General features: G+C 32.7%; 1 protein-coding gene across 1 annotated transcript in view; it reads left to right on the forward strand.

The window, feature by feature from the left end:
* The window catches only part of NBEA (neurobeachin), a 628,524-nt gene that overhangs the window by 157,850 nt on the left and 458,210 nt on the right, over positions 1 to 12,464 (forward strand). The window contains exons 14-17 of the mRNA XM_059996030.1: positions 445 to 524; positions 1,232 to 1,294; positions 1,391 to 1,488; positions 5,134 to 5,226. Of these exons, the coding sequence (XP_059852013.1) occupies positions 445 to 524; positions 1,232 to 1,294; positions 1,391 to 1,488; positions 5,134 to 5,226 (334 nt within the window). The remainder of the gene's footprint in view (positions 1 to 444; positions 525 to 1,231; positions 1,295 to 1,390; positions 1,489 to 5,133; positions 5,227 to 12,464) is intronic.

Here is a 12,464-nt window from a genome sequence, read left to right on the forward strand (position 1 = left end):
TTTCTATGGTTTGTTCTATAATATGCAGATGAAAATGGAGAATGATTTTAAACATAGGTAAGAAGAAGGTGGAAAAAATATTGGGAAAACTTGGATTTGAGGGGGAAAAGGGAACCTATTAAGTTAATAAAAGTAGGGAAATGTATCCATGTAAAGACTTGATATTATTTATTTATCAATGAACAGTAATATAATTTTTAAAAAGTAATTCTTTCCCGCAAATCTGACATTTAGTAAAAAATTTGAAATTGCCAAAAATCTGAAAATAATATTTGTATTCTCTATTATTGAAATTGTACAGAATTAATACTAAGAAATATGATAATTATAATGACTATAACTTAAAGTATTCCATAATATCACAACATAATTGCATTAAGCTTATTATTAAGTAATAATAATGAGGGGTTTTATTGTTTCTTTTTATTTTCTGTTTTATTCTAGATGGTCCCCGGCCATCACAAAAAGAAATTATATCACTACGGGCATTTATGTTACTTTTCCTGAAACAGCTTATATTAAAGGTAAAACAGTTTTATGTAATTCAAAATTGCAGTATATTACATGAAAAGAATGTTTTGGCAGAGTTTAAATCATTATTGTAAAATTAGTTTTACAACCTTTAATTCATGAATTGCTTTCAATATTCTGTAAATCTGAGTATTAACTTTTGTTGAACTTCACTTTGTGCTAATACTCTTTGAGGTCCTCTATCCTAAGGGGTGTAGCAGAAATAGATAAGGAACATATATACATAAAAATTGAGCATGAAGATTTCATTTTAGAAAATGATCTGTGTTCCTGTTTGAGAAGACTTATATATTTTTATCACATTAGGATTTTTAAAAGATTAAGATAAATAGAAAATAAAGGTAAAATGCACAGCAATTAATATTGTAAAGTTTTGTGGTAATTTGCATTATTTTAAGAAAAGAATACATGTTTAGAAAATAGTAATATTAATATATTTAGACGATCAAAATATAATAATTTTTATAGTAAAGTCAGTCAAACATTAGCAACTTTAGAAGAATAGGTACAATTTTCTAAATATGTACGTATTTACTTTGAAATAATATAGTCTATGAATTATGAAGTATCTAGATATTTTAATTAAAGCATCACTGCTTTTAAGTTGTCCATATTTTATTTTAAATTGATCATTTTGATGGCTGTCTTTAATTAAAGTTTTAATTTTAGATTTAAATTAATTAATTTTTTAAAAAATTAGGATCGAGGGGTCAAGGAAGATGAACTTCAGAGTATATTAAATTACCTGCTTACAATGCATGAGGTAGGACATGGTCTGGGTCTTCTATTTTAATAATTTTATTCAATGCATTAGAAAACATTTATAACTAAATAAATATTGCTGATCCTTATTATGCAGGATGAAAATATTCATGATGTGTTACAGTTACTAGTGGCTTTAATGTCAGAACACCCAGCCTCAATGATACCAGCATTTGATCAAAGAAATGGAATAAGGTATGTTTATAATATTAGTACTATTAGTAGGCTTTAATTGAGTACAGTTGTGCTTCCCAGAATAATCCCTATTGAGTTAACTTTTGAGTGTATATAGCAAAATCTTACACATAGGAAGGGAATAGATGGAGAAATCTGTTATTAATCTTCTAATACTCAAGGGAACTGATGAAGTGTATAGAAAATGGGTCTCGGGTCTCAAGAAGAATAAATATATTGCTGTTGCTGTAGTAAAGACATTTTAAGTAGTGGAAAGAGCAAATATTTTGGCAAGAAGATGAGAGAGCATGGTATATTTCGACAAAAGAGAGTTCAAGAAAAGTCTATGAGTTTAGGCTCAAGAGCTAGATAGTGGCCAGGTTTGAAAGATCCGTATAACGTATAATGGTAAGAAGTTCAGATTTTATTTTATTGGTGATGAAAACTAAAGAATTTTGAATACACAACTGATTTGCTCAGATTTCTATTTTGCTAGATTTACAATCAGCAGTGTGGAAAATGAGTTGGAGATAGATAAAACTGATGTAGCAAGATCAGTAGAGAGATTATTTTATTCATCAGTGTTAGAGATGACGAGCTAGGACAGTGGCAGTATGATGGGAATGATGGAGATGAAATATTTTGGAACAAGAAGCCAAATTTGAAAACTAACTTTACTTATGGTGATTGTAAAGTAATTATGTAGATAAGTAAAACATAATTTCTTGGTTAGTATTCTTATTAACTTAAACCTAAAACCTAGCCCCTTAAGGAGTCTCCCTTATTATTTTTCTGGAGTCTGAGTTATTTGAATAAATAAGAAATCTAGGTTATGCCATGTGTACCTCAGTGAACTTCCACAGGTTATAAAAAGAGTTTGGAAATAATATATTAGTAAATGTCAAGGGACTTTATTAGTGCTTCTTTTACTTGGACATTTATATCAGCAAATAACAACTTTCTAGTCTTGAAGGACTTCCTTTTCAAATCAGAGAAACAATCACTTTATTTCTATGTGGATATCTAACTTGTGACGCCACTCTTACCTTTGAGTTTACAACCCATTGGGTTGCTAATCTATTTAAATAAGAAGATTGTACATTTAATTATTAACAACTACAAATATATTTTATTGTGAGGTTGAACTGTATGAAATTGCTGAAACTTAAGTGACTTTACCAAATAAAGGCAATTTCATATGGCTCAACCTAATAATATAGTACAAACAATTACACTCATTCTTCTTAAATTATATTTAGATTGAACACTTAGTATCCTTGAACTTAGATCCTAGTACCTGCTTCTTTTATTATATTTACTGATTAATTAAGAAATCAATTAAAAATATACTCATTACCCTTATGAATGATACCAACCTTCGATTGGTTAATATGGTGAAATGCAAAAATAAAATCCTGCTTTCCTTTGACACACTGGAAATAATTATCTTACGAGAGAGTGCTATTTGGTAAGCTCTTTAGAGGATTGAAATAGTATCTTAACTGTATAACATGAAAAGATTGATTGAGCACAATAAGTACAAAGGCCTTGTTGCTCATGGTTGACACCAGCTGAACATGTCACATTGTTACCAGTGTGTTCAAAACAATCACAAACATGGAAAATGTGCTACTTTAGTTTTTCCACTTAAAAAGAATGTAGAGGATGTAGGCTCTGGTTTAGAATATGGAAAAAATAGGCTTATTAGATACAAAATTTTAAATTCTGTATCCTAGAAAATAGGTACTAAAGGGTGACAGTTATGTATGGGGAAATTTTTGATTAATTATAATTCAAGCATGCTAAGAAATGAACACAAAGAATGAACTTAATTTAATTCTGATAATATTTTAACTGGACTTAAGGAAGACCTTGTGGTGATACTGACCTGAACATAAAAAAATGTAATATTTTTATATCTGAAAATCTTTAGAGAAAAGAAGAATTTCTTTTTTCACATAGTTTAGATCATTTTCTGGCTGAATATAGTAAGCTGGGGCAAATGAATTAGGATTCACCTGTATTATTATATTGTAAGTACACAGTCATTAATTGATTTGTCAGTAAATTTCCTTTTCATACTTTATCTTGGTTTTTGTAAGAAATACGTGTCTGGTTGTGAAAAAAATCCTATGTAGCACAGATGTCTGATGGCCTTAGATGATTTCATATTTCAAATATTAAATCATAATTTCTGTTGATCTAAGGTGAATCTTACACCTTTTTACTCCTTTAACTCAGTTATTCGTAGAGAATAGGAACTCTGTGGGAGTTTCTGATTACATATCTGAGTATAGTCATATTTTTATGCTGTGCGGTTTTGCTTTGGTTTTCAAGATTATTTTTGCTGTTGAATGTTCTTTGTTATGATTTCCTGACTATTTCTTTGACATGTATAATTTTTCTATTGTCATATTTGTCTTTTTTTCATTACTGTTGGTCCTTAAAAGTTCTGAAAATATATTTCAATGTAAATTTATATTCATTTAAGAACTTGAGGGTTTTGCAAAAAACTATCTTCTGAAGGAAATAATCACTGTAGAGTTTACTTCTTCTCATAATGTATTCTTCAGTAGTATAATTTTTAAAAAGTATTATCAACAATGTATTATTTTATTTTTTAAAGTCTAAGTTACTTTAAATAAAATAGATGTCATTAACTTTCAGTTATTTGTTCCCCTCTGTTAATGTCACTGAAATGAAAGGAAAATCATACTGCATCTTCTCTTACCTGTTTTTGTGTTCAGACTATATTACTTCACTTCAAAATATAAAACGGCATTTTAAGTTTTACAAAGATATTTAATAGAATAAAGCACACCCTAATTTTATAGAGTCACCACAGCCACCCTCAGAACCTTCTTAAATTGTAGAATTAGTTGCAAAAGAATGCAGTTATTATTGCCCCCTTCTACCTTATAGAAAAAATACTTGTTTTTATTTTTTGAAAAAATGAGATAAAAATTTTGAAGTACATATAAGTATTATAATGAATATATCCCTGCTGTTATATAGGATTTGAAGTGACTGTGTAAGTTAGGTCATGTGTTAGTTTATTGTACAAACACATTAGGGTAGGAACCAAGAATTGGAAATCTATGAAGAAACAAGTTTGCTTCTTCTGCGACTTCCTGTATAGCTGCTTTATTCCTTCTGTATATAGACTCACCTTTGTGAACAAAACAAGGCTGTCCTATAGTTTCTCTTTTAAATCATTTCCTAATTCAAGAGCCCAACAAAGACTACATATTGTTTCTCAGAACTCATTCCAAATTCTCAGAAAAGAAAAATAATTCGGCAGGTAGGTACCCATGGTCCGTTTAGCCATAACCAAGAAAAAAGGTCATTAAGTACGAATGTCAGGGGAAACTCAAATAGAAGAGGAAATGTGGCTTAACTAAGCATGGATCTTAAACTTGAAAATGTTGTGTAGTGTGCTGGGAGGAAATACTTATGAACGACCAATCACACTGTCCTTTTGAGGATGTATTTGATGTCCAAATTTAAAGAAAATTAATGTGCTTATTTCCAACTTTTTCAAAGAATTTAAAAACCTGAGAGGTCTTTTATGTTTTATATATTTATAGTTTATTTGTAAAGTATACAGTGCTTATATTTTTAATGTTCGTAAGTGCTCAAAATATCATTTATTTCTATATATTTTAGGGTAATCTACAAATTATTGGCCTCTAAAAGTGAAAGTATTTGGGTTCAAGCTCTGAAGGTTCTGGGATACTTTCTGAAGCATTTAGGTCACAAGTAAGTTGATGTTTTTCACAATGAATTGTAGAAATATCTACTGAAACTGTATTTCTACTAGGTTTGTAACACATGAATTTGACTGGAATGATCTTATAATGGAAAATAATAACTTCTTGTGGTAAAAGTTGTAAAAATATTTTATGAAAGAATTTTTTTTTTTTTTTTTTTTTTACTGTACGCGGGCCTCTCACTGTTGTGGCCTTTCCCGTTGCGGAGCACAAGCTCCGGACGCGCAGTCTCAGCGGCCATGGCTCACGGGCCCAGCCGCTCTGCGGCATGTGAGATCTTCCCGGACCGGGGCACGAACCCGTGTCTCCTGCATTGGCAGGCGGACTCTCAACCACTGCGCCACCAGGGAAGCCCCAGAAAGAATGTTTTTTAATAGTAGTTTATAGAACAAAATGACATTTAAGTAATATGGTTTATTCCTGTTGGCCTACTGGAAAGAAAATATTGTTCTTTTAAGGATATAATAAAATATTTCATCAAATAAAATAAAACATAGGGATATGATTTCAAAGAAAACTTGCTTGACACAGGGAAATTGAGGTCTTCCTGAGACCTACTCTTTTGCTCACATGCTAAGTCAGTATTTAATGTCTGTCTGTATTCTTTTCTAACGTTGAGGCTTATTGTGATTTGAAGATCCTATAATATCTCTTTTTTCACCCAAAGTCCAGAATTTAGATGCTTTTAAAAATCACCTGCTGATATAATGAATGTTTTCCATACTGTGTTGTCCTGTGCATGAATAGTCTTGTATAAATCCATTTTCTATACAAATGAGCCCAGGAAAGTAGTACTGCCGTTTAGTAATGATAGGTGGGGTTCCTCTCAGAACTTTAGAATTGCTAATTCTTTTTGTATTTTGATTTACTAAGAGTTTATCGGTAACACTGATGAAAACTGCACAACATTCAGGTAAAACACCTCTAACATGCTAAATAGTCTAGAAGAGTAGATATTATTTTCATTTTGGTACCAAATCAGTGGTTAAGTAAGAGAGAACAGAAATATTATACATATATATATATATATATATATATATGTGTGTGTGTGTATATATATATATATAGAGAGAGAGAGAGAGAGAGAGAGAGAGAGAGAAGTTCAACAAAACCAGGATTGTAGAAAAGAGTAATGTGCATCTGAGGAACTATAAGTGTACTAGGTGATAGAATACTGCGAGTGAGAGCATATGCACCATTAACAAGAAGAGATAATGATCACTCATTTAACTTTGGTTAAGTAAAGGAAATCGACTGGGAATAATTAATAAAGGATTCTAACCCTATATGCAACTTCTTAAAAATTGTCAAGAAAACACATTTTAAAATATAGAAATGTGGAAAAGATAAACAAAACTAACCAGTACATGAAGAACAGTCACTGGAAAATACTGCTATGGAGTACACAATAAGTTTGATTAAAAACTTTACCATAAGTTAAAAAAGTAAGAAATAAATGAATTGCTTCTGAGAAAAGGCAGCTACTAAACAGAATTTCAAGAAGTTGAAAGAACTGGTAGAATATCACTGAAATGTTGAATCATGAGCTAAGAAAATTTTGGAAAAAATTGGTGGAAAAAACGATCACACAAAAATGGAATTGGAAGACACTCAAGGAAGAGAAACTCTGTGGATAACATAGTAAGATACACAGAAGATAAAAATGAAAACAAAGCAAATAATGTGTGTGGATGAATATATGAGTGTTCAGAAGGATTAAAGAGAAAATGATTGATACAGAAGGCACAGAAATTCCAAAAATGGCATAAATGGAGTTTCCAAATAAGAAAAGCAGACAATGTAACTAAACAAGTATTTAAAGCTATAATTCATTGAGGTCCTAATATAGATTTTGCCATCAGTATTAAAAGGGCATACTTGTGTACCAGGAAAAAATTTCCTGAAATGGTCAGTATACTGTTGGATTTAAATATAAGTAAAAAAAAAGTTCTTTTTTCAGCAGTGCACAAATTAAAGGAAAAAAATTGTCTGGCCTTAGACTTCTCTATGACAACTTTCAATATAGAAAATGTAGATACTCAAGTGAAGGAAATAGAAGCCAAAGTATCCTTTAAATAAAAAGGGTGGCGCCAAACAATTTTTAACCATATAAGGAACTGTTTTTCAGAATAATTCTTGAGAAAATTGCTGGGGGATTAAGTTCAGCCAATTAGGATTGACTGGATAGACTACAGCCAAGTACTACTGGTGAACACTGAATTAATTTAACAGTAAAACTAAGACTAAGACAAGTGTTTGAATTAGAGTAACAGACTGGAATTCCCTTTTTGTTTGCCCTAATAAGGTAGAAATGCTACCATTATAATGAATTGAGAAAGGACTAGGGAAAGGAGGCAAGTAGACAAAGTTCAGAGAGTCAGAGGATATCCATGTAAGCTGACAAATTAGAAATGCAGGCCTACTGAATAAAATTGGATGGCTTAAGAGAGAGGAAAATTTGAGTAAATATGCTGATTTTTTCCTTGCTCAGAGTAGGGAAATACACTTCCTAAACACATAGAGTTACAAAGATAAGCAGTTAAAACTGTAATGCTGACAAAATATTAAAAAACTGTATGATTAAAACTGAGAACAATACATGTAATGGAAGTTTTAAAAAAAATCCATAAAATTTAGGAAGCATAACAAAATGTGACATATCTAACACCAAACATATCTGCTATAAAATAAATGTAAAAGTACTGAGAATAAAAGGATGAGTAAAACTATACTACATATATACACATGAAAAAAAAGCAGGAATCATGATCTTAATATTGGACAAATTAGAATTCAAGCCAAAAAAGCAGTAAACAATATAAACAAAGATACTTTATAACATTAAAAGTTGAAACTTTCATGAAACAAATTACAGGAGAAATAATCACTAATAATTTAAAACATTAAAACAAATTTTAATTCACCCCAGTCTATGAAAAGGCAAAAGAGAGAGTAATCTAAACAATAAGGTAAATCTGATTAATATAGCTTGAAGTTGGTACCATATTGATAAAGAATATAACTTCAAGTGCTCATGGAACATGCATGAAAATTTGACACGGTGTAGTAGGCATCAAAGAAAAATTCCAAAACATAGAGACAAAACAGGCAAGATTTTCTTGTTAACATGCAGTAAAATTAGAAAATAGGAACAAAATCAGAAACCAAAGTTTCTTCTACCTAGACATTTAAAATTTATTAAACGATTTTTGTATCAAAGAGAAATGGACACTAAAATTGCAGAATTTTTAGAAAACAACTTCAGAAACCTGTGGGAGACAGCTAAAGAAGTGCTTAGAGGATTATCATAGCTGTAGACCAATAGAAAAGAAATAGAGAAAAAAAGAATTAAAATGTAAAAGTTAAAGAATAACAATAAATGGAAATAATAAATAGGAAAGTAGGAATTAATGATTTAGAAGACAATCATTTAAAAATCTGATTTTTAAAAATCATGATAGAAATGGATAGATCACCATTAAGCAACTCAAGAAAGGGCAAAAATATGAATGTACAAAATAAATGATAATTTTCATAATTAATATAGAAACAGTAAATCAAAAGGATTTTACATGATAACTTTCATAGCTTTCCCTAGAAATTGATAAGACAACCCAGTAGAAAAATAGGCAAGGATATAAATGAACAGCTTGTAGAGGGAAATTACACGTGGCACATAAACATATGAAAAGAGCTGATTTCTACTTGTAATAAGGGAAATATAATCTAAAACTAAAGTAAGACATCATTTTTCACACATTAGATGGATACAAGTATCAAAATTCAGCATCCACCTCTGTTAGCAAGGTTGTGGGAACAGCAAGCATCTCACACATTGCTAACTGGAGCGTAAATTAGTATAACCCCACGTGTAGTGCAATTTATTAATTTTGATCAATGTCTGTCAAAATTACGAATACATATACTTTTTAACCCAGTAGTTCATCACTTGCACATATGTGAAATGATGGCTGTTCAGAGTTATTCATTGTTGTTTTGTTTATAATAGTAAATGTTACAAGAAATCTTAAATTTCTATTAATAGAGGATTTGTTAATAAATAAGTTATAGTTCATTTATTAAATAGAGTACTATGCAGTTATAAACAAAACCAATGAGATAACTATATATACAGATACCACAACTATATTGTTAAAAGATTATAAAAATAGTATAGATGGGTATGTATTAGACACTATTTTGTATAAAGAAGAGAATATGAGAATGTAATACTTATATTTGCAGTGAGAAAGTCTAGTAGAATTCATAAGAAATAAGAAATCAAGAACAGTGGCTTCTAATGGGGAGTTGGTAGAAACGAAGGTGGATGTAGATCATGTAAATATTTTAATCATGTGAATGTTACATATTGAAACAGTTTTTCAACAAAAATTTGTTTGAAAAACTATAAATATAAAAAGCACCTTTAAAATCTTGGAAGAGGGGCTTCCCTGGTGGCGCAGCGGTTGAGAATCCGCCTGCTAATGCAGGGGGCACGGGTTCGAGCCCTGGTCCGGGAAGATCCCATATGCCACAGAGCAACTAAGCCCGTGCGCCACAACTACTGAGCCTGCGCGTCTGGAGCCTGTGCTCCGCAACAAGGGAGGCCACAATAGTGAGAGGCCCGCGCACCGTGATGAAGAGAAAAAAAAAAAAAAAAATCTTGGAAGAATTTTCAGTATTTATATTATTAATGGAGTTGGATTAAGTAAAATCAATGACCGATTAGTTAAAATGAGGAGTTATTTATTGGAGCAATGATGGAGCAAAAGGACTAAGGCTAACACTGAAATTTAGTGTTAGTTTCACTACTTACCTACACAATTCAAATGATTCCTATCAATGTGACTATGAAGTTAAATTTAGTAGTCAAAAAATAACACTTAAAGCATGTACAGCTTGATGGTTAATAGAGATAACTGGTTGATAAAATACAAGTAGTTCATCGGCTTAAGTTGGGCTGCCTAGGTTTGGATCCTAGCTTAGCTACATGTTTTCTGAGTGGTTTAGAAACATCTCTGAGTCTCAGTTTTTAACCCTGTAAATGAGTGAAATCATACTGCTTCCCTTATTGAGTTTTAAGGATAAACGATGTAATAGATGTAAAGAGGTCACAGTATATTGCTATATGTTAATTTAAATAGTTAACAAAAATGTAAGAGGTACAATTTAATGTGCAGTTTTGATAAAGGTAGAATATTTCTTCATTATAAGGTATCATAAATAGCTGACACCAAATATAAAAATGAAGCACTAGCAGTATTCAAATAGCAATCAGATGTTTCTACTATAACCTAATCATTACTAGTAATTATTATTCAAGATTTGAAACAAATAAAACACACAGTCAGTAGCAGGAAATAGGTGTCATTGTTTATAGGTAGATTATATATCTAAAAACCTAAGAGAAGGCCACCGCCACGACGTCGCGCCAGGATGGCTGCGAGGAGCCCACTGCTCATGGCTCACTGGCCCCGGGAGGGGATTTGGGGGGACATTCCTAGCAGCTGCTCAAACTGTTCGTTTTGGGGATCCTCCCTGTTTCTCCCTGCGGCACTGGCTGCCAACATACGCTTTTCCTTGGTGGAACGGAAACATTCATCTGGACGAGCTGATGAGCTCCAAGACTGACTAAAGGCAACATCTGGATGCAGTCGCCAGGAGTTCTGGTTACTTTGACCACATCTAGCAGAGATGCAGAAAGCCTTACCAAAAGCCCAGTGCATTCATTGTGAAGCTGCCCAACACTTTTAGCATACCTGGGGTCAGTTAGGAGGGCAAAATGTCCGTGTGAGCAGGATGAGCTCACCCCGTGCCTTTCAATGATCTCAAACATTTGCCATCTACCCCAGGACATGCAAAGTACCGCCTACATGTGAATTGGATTTCTTGGATGTGGCGGGAGAAGGGGAGGAGAAGAACATGTTTCTACCATCTTTATGTAGTAAATAAGTAATAAGAAAAGACTACAGTCCATCTACTAGGGTGAAGTACAACTCCACTTACTCTGTGACTAAGCAAGTTATATAATAGCGGCCTCACTCTCCTCGTGGGTAAAACAAAAATAATAATAGTACCTGCCTCATGAAGCTGTTGAACACTGATAAGATGACAGATGTAAAATGGCCACACCAAGTAACTTCTCAAAGAATGTAGGCTAAAAGAATTAAGTTATTTTACCATATTCTCTCTGTGTCTTCCACTTCTATGCAGAAACGCCTCCTCCATTAAAAAACTTCAAACTTGATCTACGGTTCACCCTCACAACTAACCACATCTCCACTTCTTTATTTTATTTTATTTTATTTTGATGTGGACCATTTTTAAAGTCTTTATTGAATTTGTTACAATATTGCTTCTGTTTCATGTTTTGGTTTTTTTGGCTGCAAGGCATGTGGGATCTTATCTCCCTGACCAGGGGTTGAACCTGCACCCTGCTGCATTGGAAGGCGAAGTCTTAACCACTGGACCACTGAGGTCCACTTTTTTAAATGTCCAGTTCCTTGAAAGAGGAGTCTGCACGTGTGGTCCTGCCCTAGCTCCCATTCACGCTCACCACCTGCTCCCTCCCACACAATAAGTGATGAAGATCGTTCATCAACAGCCCTTGCCACCTGACTTGGAGTGTTTCCCAGGCTCCCCCACTGACATGCTGGACACAGGACTGGAGTGGGTCACTAGAATGTGGACAAACACTATATTTGCCACTTGTGAGCAGAGACTTTGAATGTGCTCACTTCCTTTACTTTGGCCTCTTTCATTCTTGTCTTCTTCCATGAGAACAGCATGGAAAAGAAAGGCTGCTGCTTTAGCCTGAGTCCTGGAATGAGAGGATGCCTTGAGCCCAGGAAAGCCCTCCAGAATTGCAGCCAAATCACAGGCTTCATTTCATTTCAGAAGACAATAAATGTTTTATTCTGTTGGGAAAAAAAACAAAATCTAAGAGAATCATCTTTAAAACTGTTGAAACATGAGATATCACCCAAAGTCAGCATCTCATTTGTGCATGGAGAAGTCGTTTGATAGTGAATCTGAATTGGGTTCATGGATGAAGCTAATCTGAAGTCTGGGTGGGGTAGTCTCTTCTAACACTGAGTTTATAATTTCTGTAAGTACCTAGGATACAGGTTGGGAGATAATCCATACACTTTAATTGTCAGCTGAACTGGAGATAGGCTTGACATGTATCACAAATATTGAGAAGTCTGTTCTAAATAATATATGCAG

This window comes from Delphinus delphis, chromosome 18 (assembly GCF_949987515.2).
Source record: "Delphinus delphis chromosome 18, mDelDel1.2, whole genome shotgun sequence".
Taxonomy (NCBI): Eukaryota; Metazoa; Chordata; class Mammalia; order Artiodactyla; family Delphinidae; genus Delphinus; species Delphinus delphis.